The following is a 14,887-nucleotide window of genomic DNA, read 5'->3' on the forward strand; positions in this document are numbered from 1 at the left end:
GAATCATAAAACAAGGCCTAAAATTGATGTGTTCCTACGGTCTTGAGCCAGTTTTTTATAGTTTGGTTCTCGAGAGGAACAGCAGTGTCTTTAGGTGGGCGTCTGTTAATCTCGAACGATTTTTGTTTTTCAAAAAATTTATGTTTTAAGTATGTCGAGCCAAACGTAGCATTTCTTGCAATTTTCATATTTTTCTGGGACATGTTTGGTCCAAAATTATTCAGCGGATACCGTTTTATACATTTGCAAAGACACATTTCTTGCAAATCAATTATCTCTATTTGAAGTGATGGTTTTGACAATTCAAACAACTTGGTAGCCACATCTCTCCATTCTGCCGCTACATCAACTTCAAAAGGCGATTTGAGGAACGGAGATGGCTTGTCCATCTCTGCAATGTCTTGGAATCCTGTAGTAACTTCGTTTCTAAGATCGTCCAGAAATTTTACAAACACTGCAATGTTTTCTTCAGAGTTTTTTTATATTCAAGAATCGTCAGAAAATGAGTAAACTCACTAATACAGTTTATTGTATGGTTTTCAGTATAAAGGGTTTTACAAAAACCGCAACACATGTACATTTCCACTGTAATTCAAAAATCTATGCTTGGCTTTATAAAGAGAACCACTCGTGATTTCACCAACATCACTGCTATTAAATCTCTTTATTTTTCCCTGGTTAGATCTCATCTCGATTATTGTTCCACACTTTGGTCTCCTCATTATGTTACACAAAAAGTGAAACTCGAGGCCGTAAAGCACAATTTCCTGCGTCAAGATGCGTGTATACTATGATTATACAGCATTTGAATGCATTTTGAACATACTTTCTCTTGAGGTTCGCAGAAAACATAGAGATTTAATACTTCTATTCAAAATTATCAACGGACTGAGTATCAGCCCCGAGCTCCTCTCCGAAATATTTTTACATGTCCCCAGTCATTCAACTAGACAGGTGCAAACGTTTTACGTTTCTTTTCACAGGTTTAATTATTCATATAACAGCTTTATTCCCAGAACTTTTTGATTGGCTAACTCTTTAAATAACCTTCAAATCTTTAATGTATCAGTATCCCACTTCAAAAACCATATTCTTCACTTAGACATCTTTATAATTGTTGTTGTATTGGGTCTAGTGTTACTTGCCTGTAAGAATTACATTAGTTCATAATGTTATACATTTTAATTTTTCTTAAATAATCTGCTTGTTATCTTACTTCGAAATTATATTATTCTTATAATGTATGGGAAAGAAAGTTTTTGGCTTTCTACTACTCCATTTTGATACAAAAAAAATGATCAGGGAATCTTCCAAAGAAAGGAAAGAAGTAATCAATTTCAAAATAAGTAACTCTATACATGGATGTGTAGATCATGCAAAGCAGTAACTTTCAGACACAAACTGAAAGAAAGTCCTCCTGAAACAGCTACTTTCATATAAACATTGAATTACAAGAAAGAAAAAAATTCTTTCGAAGCAAATACTTCTATATGAACACTGAATTATACAGAAGATACTTTGCTCTACTCAGTTTGTATTTCAAACATTCGTTGTGGAATAAAATCAGATATCATTCACATGAGTTTCTACTTTAAACGAATGGTAACAAATTGCACTTACATGGAACACTGTTATCCTCACTGGTATACATCGATGTTTCGCCTTAAGACACTTGCCCCAAGGCTCTTCAGTACCAAATTGAATAACATTATAGAAAATACACACAATTCATTCATGAATTACTTATAATTTACTTTTAATCCACTGTATTGCATCAAGTACTACATAGCACTGTACTACTTATATCTGAATTGGGCTTGCCTGTGTATATAAATAAATAAATGAATGTAACGTGAAAAAATAATTTCAGTAATGCATCATCGAGGTAAAGATATGGCAACGATTGTTGAGGCAGAAATAGAAGCCAGAAACAAGACAGAACCTTCCAAAATAGAAGAGGATGAGCCTTCACTTGCAGCAAATGCTGAAAATTCAGTGGAAACAAAATCTGAAAAAGACATTTCCATTAAGCAACGTAGTAAAACAAGTCTCAAAGTTAGGAAAAAGGGCAGAAAAATGTGCAATTTGGATTTAAGTAGTGAAGAAGATGACGAGAAAGATGAAGATTTCAAAGGCAGCAGGTACACTAGATGTTCAATCAAATGAAAGTTGAAAAAAGAATTTGAAAAGTGTTTATGTTTCTCAGAATAATCATATCATTGTTAGTTCCAGTTCAGAAGAAGATGAAGAATTAGAAGATGAATCCGAAGACAGTGACGAGTCCATGCTTGGAGGTAGAAGAAGAAACTTGCGACCACTTCGAAGATCTACGCGTGCAAGAGTATCTCGATTTGGGGACAAGTTTGGTAAGTTTTGATATATTATGGTACGATTTTAAGATTATTGTTATATAAATTGCATACACATGCCAAGCATACAACCAATCAATATATAATTTTCAAGGACTCTGGTACAAAATCCACAGTTTTAGATATATTGCTACACAATTTCAGAATGATATAGATTCTGAAACAGAATGTGTTAGGTTAGGTTAGGTCCATGACAGGTTCTGGTCCGATGAAGCCGCTTGCAGCACCCTCCTTTGCAAGGGAGTTAGCAGCCTCATTGCCTTTCACGCCAGAATAGCAAGGAATCCAGACCAGAGACAATATGTTAAGTGTTTCTATTGAGGAGAGTCGTTTTTGTCAATTTGCTACCAATTTAGACGTTGCTCGGAATGTGGTTTTCAAATCTTCAAAGGCCGTCAGATTCAGCGGATCACGAAATTCTTGGGTCTTGGCTCTCGGCTCTCCTGGGATCTTCTATACACACGTCCCGCCACTCGTCAAGCTGACAACATTAAACTACCGATCACATCACTGACACTAATTAAAGATTCAGTAATTTATGGAGACGGTAAGATGTTCAATCACTTACCAAAACACATTGAAGAAATAAGTTCCGTAGTACATTTCAGAAAGGGAGTAAAAACTCTTCTGTTGGATAAACCCTATTGTTAGGTTTTTCCCCGTGGATTGACCAATAATTGACTACACTGAATATTCAGACTTAACTTCATTTGACTTTAAATACAACAAACACTTCAACTAAAACTTCAACTATTATTCGAATGTCTATCGCCTTACTAGATCGCTTCGCGTACCGCACTGTAACTTCCACTGTCTCGATATGCTCATGGCTAGCGTTTATATATCGTAATTGAATGCGCTAGAAAATTTTGCTGAAATTTAATCGAAATCGGCAGCATCATTCTCGCTACATCTAGAGCGACAGTGAATATCGTACGTTCGCGCTCTTAGCTACGTCACGGTTGGTTTATGGCTACCAGTGGTGGCCGGCGTTATTTTCTTTAGGGCATAATCTGCAACACTTATAGTTTACAAGAATTTCATAATGACACATTAAAATAGATACAAACTGAATAGTCCAGTCATCATAGTAAGTTCACCTCGGAATTCGAGATACCCAGCTGTAAGTCTGTAAATACTTGTATATTGACACCCTAAAAGTTGTCTCAAAACCTACATATGGTAGGGTGTAAGCAACTATTAAATTTCAAGGTCAAAGGTCACAAAAATCGGTTATTTGCGCTTTTTTTGGAAATATCTCATTTCCTATGGGTTTTTTGCTATTTGTATTTATTATCAATATTATAGAATACAAAATTCTCTACAAATTTTGTTTGAAAAAATTTTTTATACGGTGAACTGTTTTCGAGATAGAGGGCGGAGAGCACGCGGTCACAGCATCACTTCAGGTCAACCGGTGCCTCCGGTCGAAAACGCGCCATATATAGTTGATGAACTATCATAAATCAATGATTATAAATATTTGTCAATTTTTATTAACTATCATATTATATTTTATAATTTTTTTCCTAACTTATCCACTTTTTATTCAGTATTAATTTATTTAACAACACTTACCTGCCCATGTAATTGCAGAATTGTTAATGAAAATATAGGAATTATATTTGAATTTTAACCTAATTAATATTTATAACTTCTTACATGATGAAAAAAAAACAAATAAATTATGAATTAATCTTTTTATTAAAAAATATCATTGAATACATTTATTTTTATTGAAAGTAAAGAAATGGAATAAAGGGTACAAAAACTACAATTTATAATTTTAATCATCTTCCTCTTCATCGTCGTCTTCTGGCTGCTGGTAAATTTCAAACTGGTCTTCATTATCGTCTTCAACGACATTTGTCTCAAGTTCTTCCATGATTTCGGGGTCAAAGGTTCCATCTTCGTTAATGTCGCTCCGATATGGTAGAGCATTGAGACAAGCTTGCCCATTACATTGGCCACAAGCTAAAGAGCATTGCAAGCCCGCTTTCCTGCATCCGCATCGCGAACCACAACCACTCTTGCAGTTGCAGAAAATTGTATTTAGCAAATCTTCTGAAGCAGGTGGTAAAATTGTCATGATAGGATCCAGAAAATTGTTTCGCATTGCCCAACCCCATACCTGGGGTTCCAAATCATGTCCTAACCAAGTTTGAACTTGATAATATACACGGTTGAAATGTTGATGAGCAGCTGCACTTGTTGGTGGAATATTTGAAAGCTGCACAGGTTTATTAAGTTTTGTAGACTTGACGTAATGCATATAACGAAGATGATCGAGATTTTTCACAGATTTCGGAGCATTATAGACTGCCAATAAGGTTTGAGTTCCACTCTCTAATAATCTCTGGGCCGAACAATTTTCTTCCTCAAATGCTGCAGCTAGTTCATCCAAATTTGTCAGTTTCTCAAAAACTTTTAAAAATGATTTTTTTCCCTTTTTAAAAAGCGCAGAAGTTGTGTCACAGCCACTGAATGTTTTTCTCTTAATTATTTTTTAATTTTAGTAAACGGTTATCAGTATTATTGAATAGATATAGATTTAATGCATGAAGAAAATGATAAAATATAATATAATAGTTAATAAAAATTGACAAATATTTATAATCATTGATTTATCGATAGTTCATCAACTATATATGGCGCGTTTTCGACCGGAGGCACCAGTTGACCTGAAGTGATGCTGTGACCGCGCGCTCTCCGCCCTCTATCTCAAAAACGGTTCACCGTATAAAAATTTTTTTTAAACAAAATTTGTAGAGAATTTTGTATTCTACAATATTGATAACAAATACAAATAGCAAAAAACCCATAGGAAATGAGATATTTAAAAAAAAAGCGCAAAAAACCGATTTTTGTGACCTTTGACCTTGAAAGTTAATAGTTGCTTACACCCTACCATATGTAGGTTTTGAGACAACTTTTAGGGTGTCAATATACAAGTATTTACAGACTTACAGCTGGGTATCTCGAATTCCGAGATTCTTACCTAATTTAAGCTTAAATGACTGGATTAGAAAGATAATCTTTTAGAAACAACTACTTTCAACATTTTCTTATGATGTTTCACATTCCTACTGATTCAAGTATTTTCTGACAGCATTTTTCAGTGATTGTTGAACAAATCAATTTGTATGAAACTTTCTTCGGAGTTTTTTCAAAATACAAACATAAAGTAACTATTACCTCCCTGTAAATTTAGTTCAGGAGCGAGAGCTTCTCATTTCCCTAACTCCTGATACAACAACTGAACCTAAAGAAAAAAAAAAGAATTGGTGATGCAGCCAGGAAACGACTGAGTCGTCTCCTCAAAGGCGGGCTAACTTATAAAACCGCCTTGCACCAAATTCTTGAGCGGCGTACGCTGAATAAGTCTCAGGTGGGGGAACAAACCCCCCATGAGCAGGTTAGCAAACGTTTGCGCTCAAATGATGATTCACCAAAACCAGAGGCGAAAAGCTCTCCATGGTTGAATCTAAGGCATCGTCAGGTGTAGCTGACGTGCAAAAACCCTCATATGGGAAGGTTGTGTGTATCAACGTGGGAATCTTGCATCTTGACTATCCGACAACCTCATTAACAGAGCATATACTTTGTGCCTGCCCCGCTGGGGACCGAATCAGGTCTTTAGAGTTCGGCAGAGCCGTACTCTTACCATTTGACCTGAAAAACCACTCACCATACAAAGTAATCGGCATCGTTAAGAAGCTGGATTTATTTGGCCGAGTGTGAATAGGTGTGAGCCACAATAAACCTTTGCGGGTTGCGGTGGAGGGTCGAATAGACCCACTCATTTTGGACCTAACTTAACCTAACTATTAAAATTGAAGTGTTTCCCCTTTGGAGCAATAATGTACCTATGGATATCCGGGGATTTCGGGATTTACTGAAGCGCTGCAGATTAATATACAGGGGGATACCTTGTACCCGGTTGAGTACCTCCACCAAATATGAGCCCAATATACAAGGCCGCCTGTGAGGGATAAAGGATCAGATTATTAAAAAAAAATGATCATCAGAAATTCTCGAGCGCGTCAGATTAAGGTAGGGTGAGTTAATTACCTGCTAAAAAGTGTATATTCCAGTAATCTGACAATTTGAGAGTGACGTAAAGAAAGGGGAGGGCAGCAAAGTTGTAAAAAAATAACGTCATTTCGACATTCTCGAGCATAGCTAATTCTTTTTTATCTTGAAGAAAATAATTCAAGGATAACGAAAAATATATAATCTGATGATTTCCGCAAGCCCAAATAACAAAAATTCGTCGATAAAGTTTAATGCGTGCAGTTGTGTGATACCTATATTTCCCTCTCCAAGTTTCTATTCCTCTATTCTCTATTCACTTTTTCTCTATATTACTCTCTCACTCCGTCCCCACTCTGAATTCTGTTGCCATGACGCCATCACATCTGATTACAGAGACTCTTTCGTGATGAAGATGATGATTAATTAATCAATTAATTGATGGATGTAGCCGTTACTACGTGGTAGGAAATCATAATGAAGAAAAGAGAAGTAAACTTTCTATGTTTTTTACCACTTTTATTTGTAACTTACGTTACTGCAGTTTCGTCCTATAAGGACATTTTCAAACGTATACAATATATACGTTCGAAAATGTCCTTATAGGACGAAACTGCAGTAACGTTAGTTACAAATAAAAGTGGTAAAAAACATAGAAAGTTTCATTTCTCTTTTCTTCATTAATTATTCGATTGATTATAAAAAATTACATTTTATTGAGCATTTTTTAAAATTATTCTCTTATAAATACAAGTATTCTACTTAAAAAACATACACTTATATATTTGCATGTTATTTCCTGAACTTTTCAATGAATTAAGTTCAATGAAAAAAAAAATTTCAAAAAATATTGTTTTTGTCAGATTAAGCGAATCCCTCTAGATAATCGTCAGATTATGAGACAGCACGTCTAAAACATAAAGATGAACCATATATATCATAATCTGACGCGCTTGAGTATTTCAAAATGGAGAATTTTTTTTGCACATTATAATAATGGCCGCGATTTACGTACAACCACCCACATCATGCAAATGATCAGATTAACATACCAACATTATTGAAAATACATAGGACTACTACGAGATATCTTCTCTAAAAATCTCCTTTTATTAATTTACAAATCACTGGCCGAATCACTCTTTCGTTATGGTATTCTAGTATGGGGAGGAATGTACAAAAATGCTCTACAAAAACTAAATGTCATTCAAAATTATATATTAAAAATAATGTATAGGAAAACAAAACGTTATCAGACAACACTACTTTATAATGAAGACATTGGTGACATAAGATCTCTATATTTTCATAGCCTATGTATATAAGCCTACAAATACAAGCAATATCAGAACCATCCTTCACATAACTATACAACCAGAAGTACTGCAAACCATCACTTAAGAATTTCCAACTGCAACAAAAATATTGTTCATAGATGTTTAATATATATTTTACCTAAAGCATTCAACCTTCTTCCATCCAGTATAAAAGAAAAAAAAATTCAAGAAATTCAGTGTTCTATCAAAAAAATATATTTTTACTATTTTAAAAAACTCAAGTACTGTATAGTTTGGAAAGCCCCGTTGAAACTAGATGAACTTTGCATCAAGTTTGACAACTTTTATTTTTCAAAATTTGTTTTTAACATCAAAGAGGCTCTTAAAATATTATTATATTACAAAAAAAGAAATTCGGTGACGAGTTTAGTTAAAATAAATGATTTAGTACAGGTGTGCTTAAATTTTGATAAGTAGAAAAAGCAGGAGTGCGGAAAAATAGTGAAAATATAAAATACTTATTATGGGTTTGAAACTTGGTGTGTGGGTATAAAATTACAAAAGAAAATGTTTTTATTCTTTGATATTTTTGGATATTTTGAAGAATAATGTCATTTTTCGATGTTTCTTTTTTTAAATGTCAATTTTGACAGGTTAAGGAAATCACGTGACCTATTTTGTAGACGCCATTTGACATCATTTCTTAAGCAAAATCTACTGCCAAAATCAAAATTCACATAATATATATATATATATATATATATATATATATATATATATATATATATATATATATATATATATATATATATATATATATATATATATATATCATATTTATTGTATTGTTATCATTTTCAATTGTATAAATTGTATAAAAATTGTATATTGATTTTGAGAATCCTATTGTTACAGTGCTTTCGTATAATATGATAATATTAAATTAAATTAAATAAATTAAATAGTCATTGATGCTATCAATATCTGACGCGCTCGAGTATGTCCGTGCAACAGTATTTTTTTACATATTTAAAAATCTATAGTCGCTTCCCCCACCGATGAAAAGGTATATATTTATTATATAACATTTTTTCTTCTTATCATCTAAGCTTTGCAACCTAATATGTCTCAATGACGCTCGAGTAAATCCCCATTTTGCATCGTGGGCTCCCCTGCTATTATGGAAATATTTAGAAAATATATACAAATTTAAAATTTTGCAACTGAGACATTCAGTATTTTCACTGTTATTGATATTGAGTAATCTCTTCAGTTGATGACGATGAAGAAGATGACATTCCAAAAAAGAAGAAAAAGGCACGATATTCAAGCGAATCTGATTCCTCGGAATGCGACAGTTCGTGGGGGAGGAAAAAGAAGAAAGGAAGGTATGTTCTGTTCAAGGTTTGGTTGCGTAAATAAATAGCTGAAGATAATTTCAGATCTGATTTTGCCAAGAAACGAGAATACAAAAAGAAAAAAAATAGAATACTCGATGAATTGTCTGACCTGGAAATAACTAAGAAGAAAAAATCCAGAATCAAATATGGCGGATTGACTTCAAGCGACGAGGAAATGGGACGAGGTAGGAGAACTAGAGGAAAAAAAACTACCTATGTAGATACCCTTGGATCAGATAGTGAAGACGTGAGTATATTTTAAACTTCTTTAGTTCTGTTGATTCAGTTTTCAAGTATTTCTCTGATTCTCCAGAATTTTATCACCAATATTTCCAGGTAGTTATCCAAACTCTTGAAATATTGTGTATAAAATGTAAGAGCATTAGCTCTCTAAGTTTTTCCTTCAAAATACTGTCTGATTGAAGATCTATCAATTCAATTTGCAAATGAACTGGTGACTGTGAAGCTTCAAAATGAATGGATTGTACAACTAGAATCCTTCTCCGACCGTATCGCTTCGATTACTCGACTTAACAGACTCACGTCGCGCCGACGCACTCCTTTTATATCGATAAGAAAGGTTCTAGTCTATACTCGGAAGCGCGTGGAAGATTCCCATTAGAAGCAAAAGCTTGGCAAAGTAACGCAGAGTTTGATTTTAGATTTTTTGACTGACAGAACCTGTCAAATAATAGCGTACTTCCGCTTGTTGCTAAGAGATGGCGTTACTGTCTATGATTGAGTTGTTCACTAGAACTAAATAGGTACCTAACTAACATTCTCTCGCTTGTCTAGGCACGCGCTTCTTTCTTTCTTTCTAGAGAGAGAGAGAGAGAGAAATACGTTTATTGTCATAAGAAAGAGTTCTTGTTGACAAACGATTATGAACTATGTCAAAGTAGTATAAAACTAATTCCTAAAAGCCCATTTATATAAAAGCCCTAAAAGCCCATTTATATAAAAATAAAAAAAAAAAAAAAAAAAAAAAAAAATAGGGTGTCAAACACATTTTTACGAAACAAAATAAATGCTATACAATTCAAAAAATGTCCTTAAAAAAATGCTATAGTGACATACAGTAGTAAACTATAATTCATAAAAAGCGTTGTCATTGTAAAATTCATCTAAACTATAATAGGCTTTATCAATCAGAATGTGGCTTAATTTTTTCCTGAAAATATTCAAAGAATAACTCTTCAGGTATATGGGAATTTTGTTGTACATCTTTATTCCATTGTATATCAATGAGTCCTTCACCATTGTCGTTGTGGGCAGGGGAAGTCTGCTCAAGTTAGCTTGACGTGTATTATAGTGTGGCTCGTTTATACCATCACCAGCAGATATATTTTTATGAATCAGACTTACTGTTTCAAGAATGAATAGAGATATTATTGTCTGAATTCGTTGTTCAATGAATAATGGTTTGCAGTGATCTTGAAACTTTGCCCCACACACATACCGGACAGCTCGCTTCTGTAAAACGAAAACAATCTGCAGCATGCTTTTGCTGCATACTCCCCAGAAGGCAATACCATATCTTATATGAGCATCCACAAAGGCAAAGTACGCAGATCTTTCAAAGGTTCTACCCAGTTCTTTCGAAACTGACTTCCCTACAAAGCAGCCAGATGCAAGTTTTTTATTCAACTTGATAATATGAACCTCAAATTTAAGATTATTATCAATGTGAAGTCCTAAGAATTTGGAGGACAATGTTGTTATTCAAACTAAGAGGTGGGAGTTCACATTTGAAGGTGAGGAGATGGGTTTTATCAAAGTTTAAAGAAAGCTTAGTTGAGTCGCACCAGCTCTTAATTTTTTCCATGTCTACAGTGGCATCTTGAGCTAGTTTTGAAGGATCTTTTCCCTGCCACAGCAACGTTGTGTCGTCTGCAAATGAAGTGATGCTAGCAGTTAGATCCAGTAGTGTTATATCATTAATATACAATAGAAACAAGATGGGTCCTAGGGTGGAACCTTGAGGGACACCTGCTTTGATTTCTCCTACATTTGAGTCGGTTGAGAGTCTTACAATTTGCTTTCGATGCAATAAGTACGATTCAAACCATCTAATGCTTCTGTGCTCAAAACCATAATGTTTCAGCTTCCGCAGTAAGATTCTGTGATCAACGAGGTCAAATGCCTTGGAAAAGTCACAGAATACAGCTGCTGAATAGGAACCAGAATTCATATCACTATAAATCTTATGCAGAAAGTTGAAAATTGCATCATTTGTATTTTTGTTTGTTTGAAGGTGATTGACAATGTTTCATGATGAATTTCACTAGTTCGTATTTTTGTTGTTTTGAAACTCATACTGCTGTGGACTCAATATGTTATTATTATAGAGAAAGTAAATTAGCCGCCATTTTATGATTTTTTCAATAATTTTGGATAAGGTCGGAACAAGTGATATAGGTCTATAGTCTATTGGATCATCTTTGGCCCCACCTTTGAAGAGCGGAATCACTACAGAAGTTTTTAAAAAGTCAGGAAATGAGCCATTCATAAAGGAATCATTAATCAATGAGACAAGAACGTTCAAAACACAATCTGGCAGTGTCTCAAAGATTTTGACAGACATTTCATCAATACCTGATGTTCTTTTATTTCTAATTTCTCGAATAACCTCTTTTAATTCATCTAGGTCAGGGGTTTCCAAACTTTGAAGCCTTCAGACCATAATGATTTTTTCAGTTTGTTCCAAGGTCCAATTTCTGCCCTTAACTATATTTCTAGACTAGGGTAGTCGCAAAGTGCGTGACCTAAGTAAACTTACACTTTTTTTGCATTTCAATTATTATTGTGTATTGTAACACTTAACGACATCTAGTGGCGAGTAGTGGTACTATGTACTATCTTTTTCAGCTACCGCTAGGTGGCATTAGGCGTAATTAAATATTTGGAATTATCGCGTTGGTTCGAGAAAGTTCTGGTTCTAGCTAGTGTATTCCGATCACCTCGAGATGGCAGTAATAATTGTATATAAAAAGGCTAGCGGCGCAACTGCGAGTTAGTCTGCGTAGGAAAGGCGAAGGAAGCGAAACTGTCTATTGTGAAATAAAGTAACACTCGTCAATAAAAGTATTTTGATTTGACTCATTGTTTTTATGTGTGATTTGTTAGTATGGAAAAGAAGCGAAAAATCGACAGTGAATGCAGAACGTTCCAAGAAAAATGGAACTTTCAGTATTTTGTGATTGAGTCCAGTAATAAGGCCCTATGTTTAATTCGTAATGAAACCATAGCTGTTCTCAAAGACTATAACATTAAACGACACTATGAATCGAAACATCTTCAAAGTTACTCCAACTATACAGGAAGTTTGCGGAAGGAAAAATTTAAAGCTTTGAAACGCGGACTCAAATCGCAGCAATCTTTGTTTACCAAAGCGAATACTGAACAAGAGTCTGCAACTCGCGCCAGCTTTCGTGTGGCTCTTGAAATCGGAAAACGTGACAAACCATTCACCGATGCTTGATTGCAGTAGCCGAAGAAATATGCCCCGAAAAGGTAAATTTATTTAAAAGTGTCAGTTTGTCAGCAAACACCGTGGCTCGGAGGGTGCAAGACATCGCATTTGGGCATCAGAAGGGATATGTTTTTTATGCCTGATGGGGCTCCCGCCCATTTTAGTTAAGTAGCACGTCAGCATTTAACTGAAACATATGCAAATCAGTGGATAGGTCGAGGAGGACCACAGAACTGGCCCGCTCGATTCCCGGATCTCAATCCTCTCGATTTCTCTATTTGGGGCCATTTACAGCATTTGGTTTATCGTACTCCTGTTCGCGATATAGAGGACTTAAGAAACCGCATCATCGATGCGTGCGGGGTAATCAGAGAGACTCCAGGAATATTCGAGCGAATACGTGGCTCAATTATTTCTACATGTTGTGTGTTTTGTTATTAATAAATTAGTTTTGTTTATTACCCTTTAATCGTTTAATGCAGGTACTAACTACAAAATAACAATAAATCCAGTTCGCATTTATGACGATGTATCTCTGTAGTTGTTCCTAAAATAATTTTTTGCTGCAAACTGGTTTATTTTGGGCAAAAAACCCAAGAGACATTTTTTGTTTAGAATGAAACAGGCTATCAGAAATAAATTTCTAAATGGTAAACAAATAATAAGACAAAAAGTTACATTGGAAATGAATTTTAGTGGTTGCGTTTTCCACCCCTTACAACCATGAGGTAAACCAAATAAATCACTGGCTAAGTGTCTTTTTGGTAGTACAAAACGTCAGGTCAATTTCAATATTGTAACTTTTTCAGTGCTTGTGAAAAAAATTGTTATACAAATTTCATGTACCCCGTTTAAGGGGCTGTATCTTAACAAGGGATTCTCCAATGAAATTTCTTTATATGAAAGATCCTATCTGTCTTTCTATGAGGAATCAGCACCTTAAATGTTTTACGCTTATTCAGTTACACCCTGTATATTTTGAGTTTTTAATTAATTTATTGATTTCCATGACTTCCACAAATTCATTTTCCTTCTTTTACTACATGTATGTAAGATTTTGAGGTTTTCCCTACTTATTTTGTGGTTTGTTTCTTGTAGATGTTCGTACATAGAAGATTTTTTGTCTAAACGGACGTGTTCACGGAGTCTTACTTCGAAATTTCTCCTGGTCTGCCCTGTATATACTGCAGAGCATTCACTACATTCTAATCTATATATGCCAGATTTCTTCATTCTGTCACGTCTAGTTTTTGCATTGAATATGAGTATGAGTATGAAACAAAACTATAAATTAGTATTTTTATTCTCGTTTATATTTATTACAGGCGCCCAGGAAAAGAAATTCCCGGAAATTGAATAGTGATAATGACGATGATGAAGATTTCGTAGCCTTTGAAGATGAAAAAGATAGCGAAGAAGAACCAGAAGACCAGTTGGAGGATGATGAATGTGATGAACAGAAAAAACCTGAGTGTTCTGAAAGAAGGGCCTTGATTGTTCCAAAGATCTACATTAAAAAACCGCCCGTGTCGAAAGATATTGAAAGGAATAGGGAAAATAATGTCGTTAGCGAAGTAAAAGAACTATCCAATAACAAACAAAATGGCAACTATCATGAAAATGAAAAGGTATCAAAAGATGAACCGACGAATTGGAAAGATGAACAGATAATCAGTAAAAACCTTCCCGAAACTGGTAAGATAACTGTTGAGCAGATGAAATCTTCCCTCGAATCGAACTCAACTGAAAAAGTGACAACCCTTCAAAGAGTAGAGACTGCAAAAGAACAGGTACCACTCCCTCTGAAATCTAAGCGACCTTCTAATGACTGCGACGCTGAAAATCTACATATCGAGACTAACAAGAATTTGGAAAAACAAAATTCAGCTGAAAAAGTCGTAAAACAAGAACAACCGCTACAGGTGGCGCCAATAGGAACTGAAAAAGTGCCCGAAAAAGTCGTTCAGGAGAAAGAGACGCCGGAGATACAAGTTATTCCTAAGATACAGTTGAAACCAGTGATGGAAGAGAGGAAGCCAGCGATCAGATTTTCACATGGTAATTTGGACCACCAACCCATTATTAGTAATGTGAAAAACATGATAAGAAATGATGATAGTAATGACGAATTATCGGAGCCACCGATGGGGGTTGCTCTGCCTATTTTCGAAGAATTATCTTCCAGAGGCATTGAACTCACTAGGAAAAAGAAAGAAAAAGGTAGGAATAATTTTGATCACTCATTTAGACTGAATATTGTGTTGTATTGTCTTTATTATCCTAACAAACATTAAATGTTTATTAATAGGGATTAACTAAATCAACTTTATATACAAA

At 34.7% G+C, this 14,887-nt stretch overlaps 1 protein-coding gene across 1 annotated transcript in view; it reads left to right on the forward strand.

Moving 5' to 3' along the window:
- The window catches only part of LOC111503616 (uncharacterized), a 93,094-nt gene that overhangs the window by 65,173 nt on the left and 13,034 nt on the right, over positions 1 to 14,887 (forward strand). Inside the window, exons 11-15 of the mRNA XM_023157966.2 lie at positions 1,871 to 2,141; positions 2,227 to 2,366; positions 8,952 to 9,066; positions 9,121 to 9,325; positions 13,876 to 14,770. Coding sequence (XP_023013734.2) covers positions 1,871 to 2,141; positions 2,227 to 2,366; positions 8,952 to 9,066; positions 9,121 to 9,325; positions 13,876 to 14,770 — 1,626 coding nt within the window. The remainder of the gene's footprint in view (positions 1 to 1,870; positions 2,142 to 2,226; positions 2,367 to 8,951; positions 9,067 to 9,120; positions 9,326 to 13,875; positions 14,771 to 14,887) is intronic.

This window comes from Leptinotarsa decemlineata, unplaced genomic scaffold (genome assembly GCF_025532065.1).
Source record: "Leptinotarsa decemlineata unplaced genomic scaffold, Ldec_3_MD MMD2_tig00026374_RagTag_RagTag, whole genome shotgun sequence".
NCBI classification, from domain to species: Eukaryota; Metazoa; Arthropoda; class Insecta; order Coleoptera; family Chrysomelidae; genus Leptinotarsa; species Leptinotarsa decemlineata.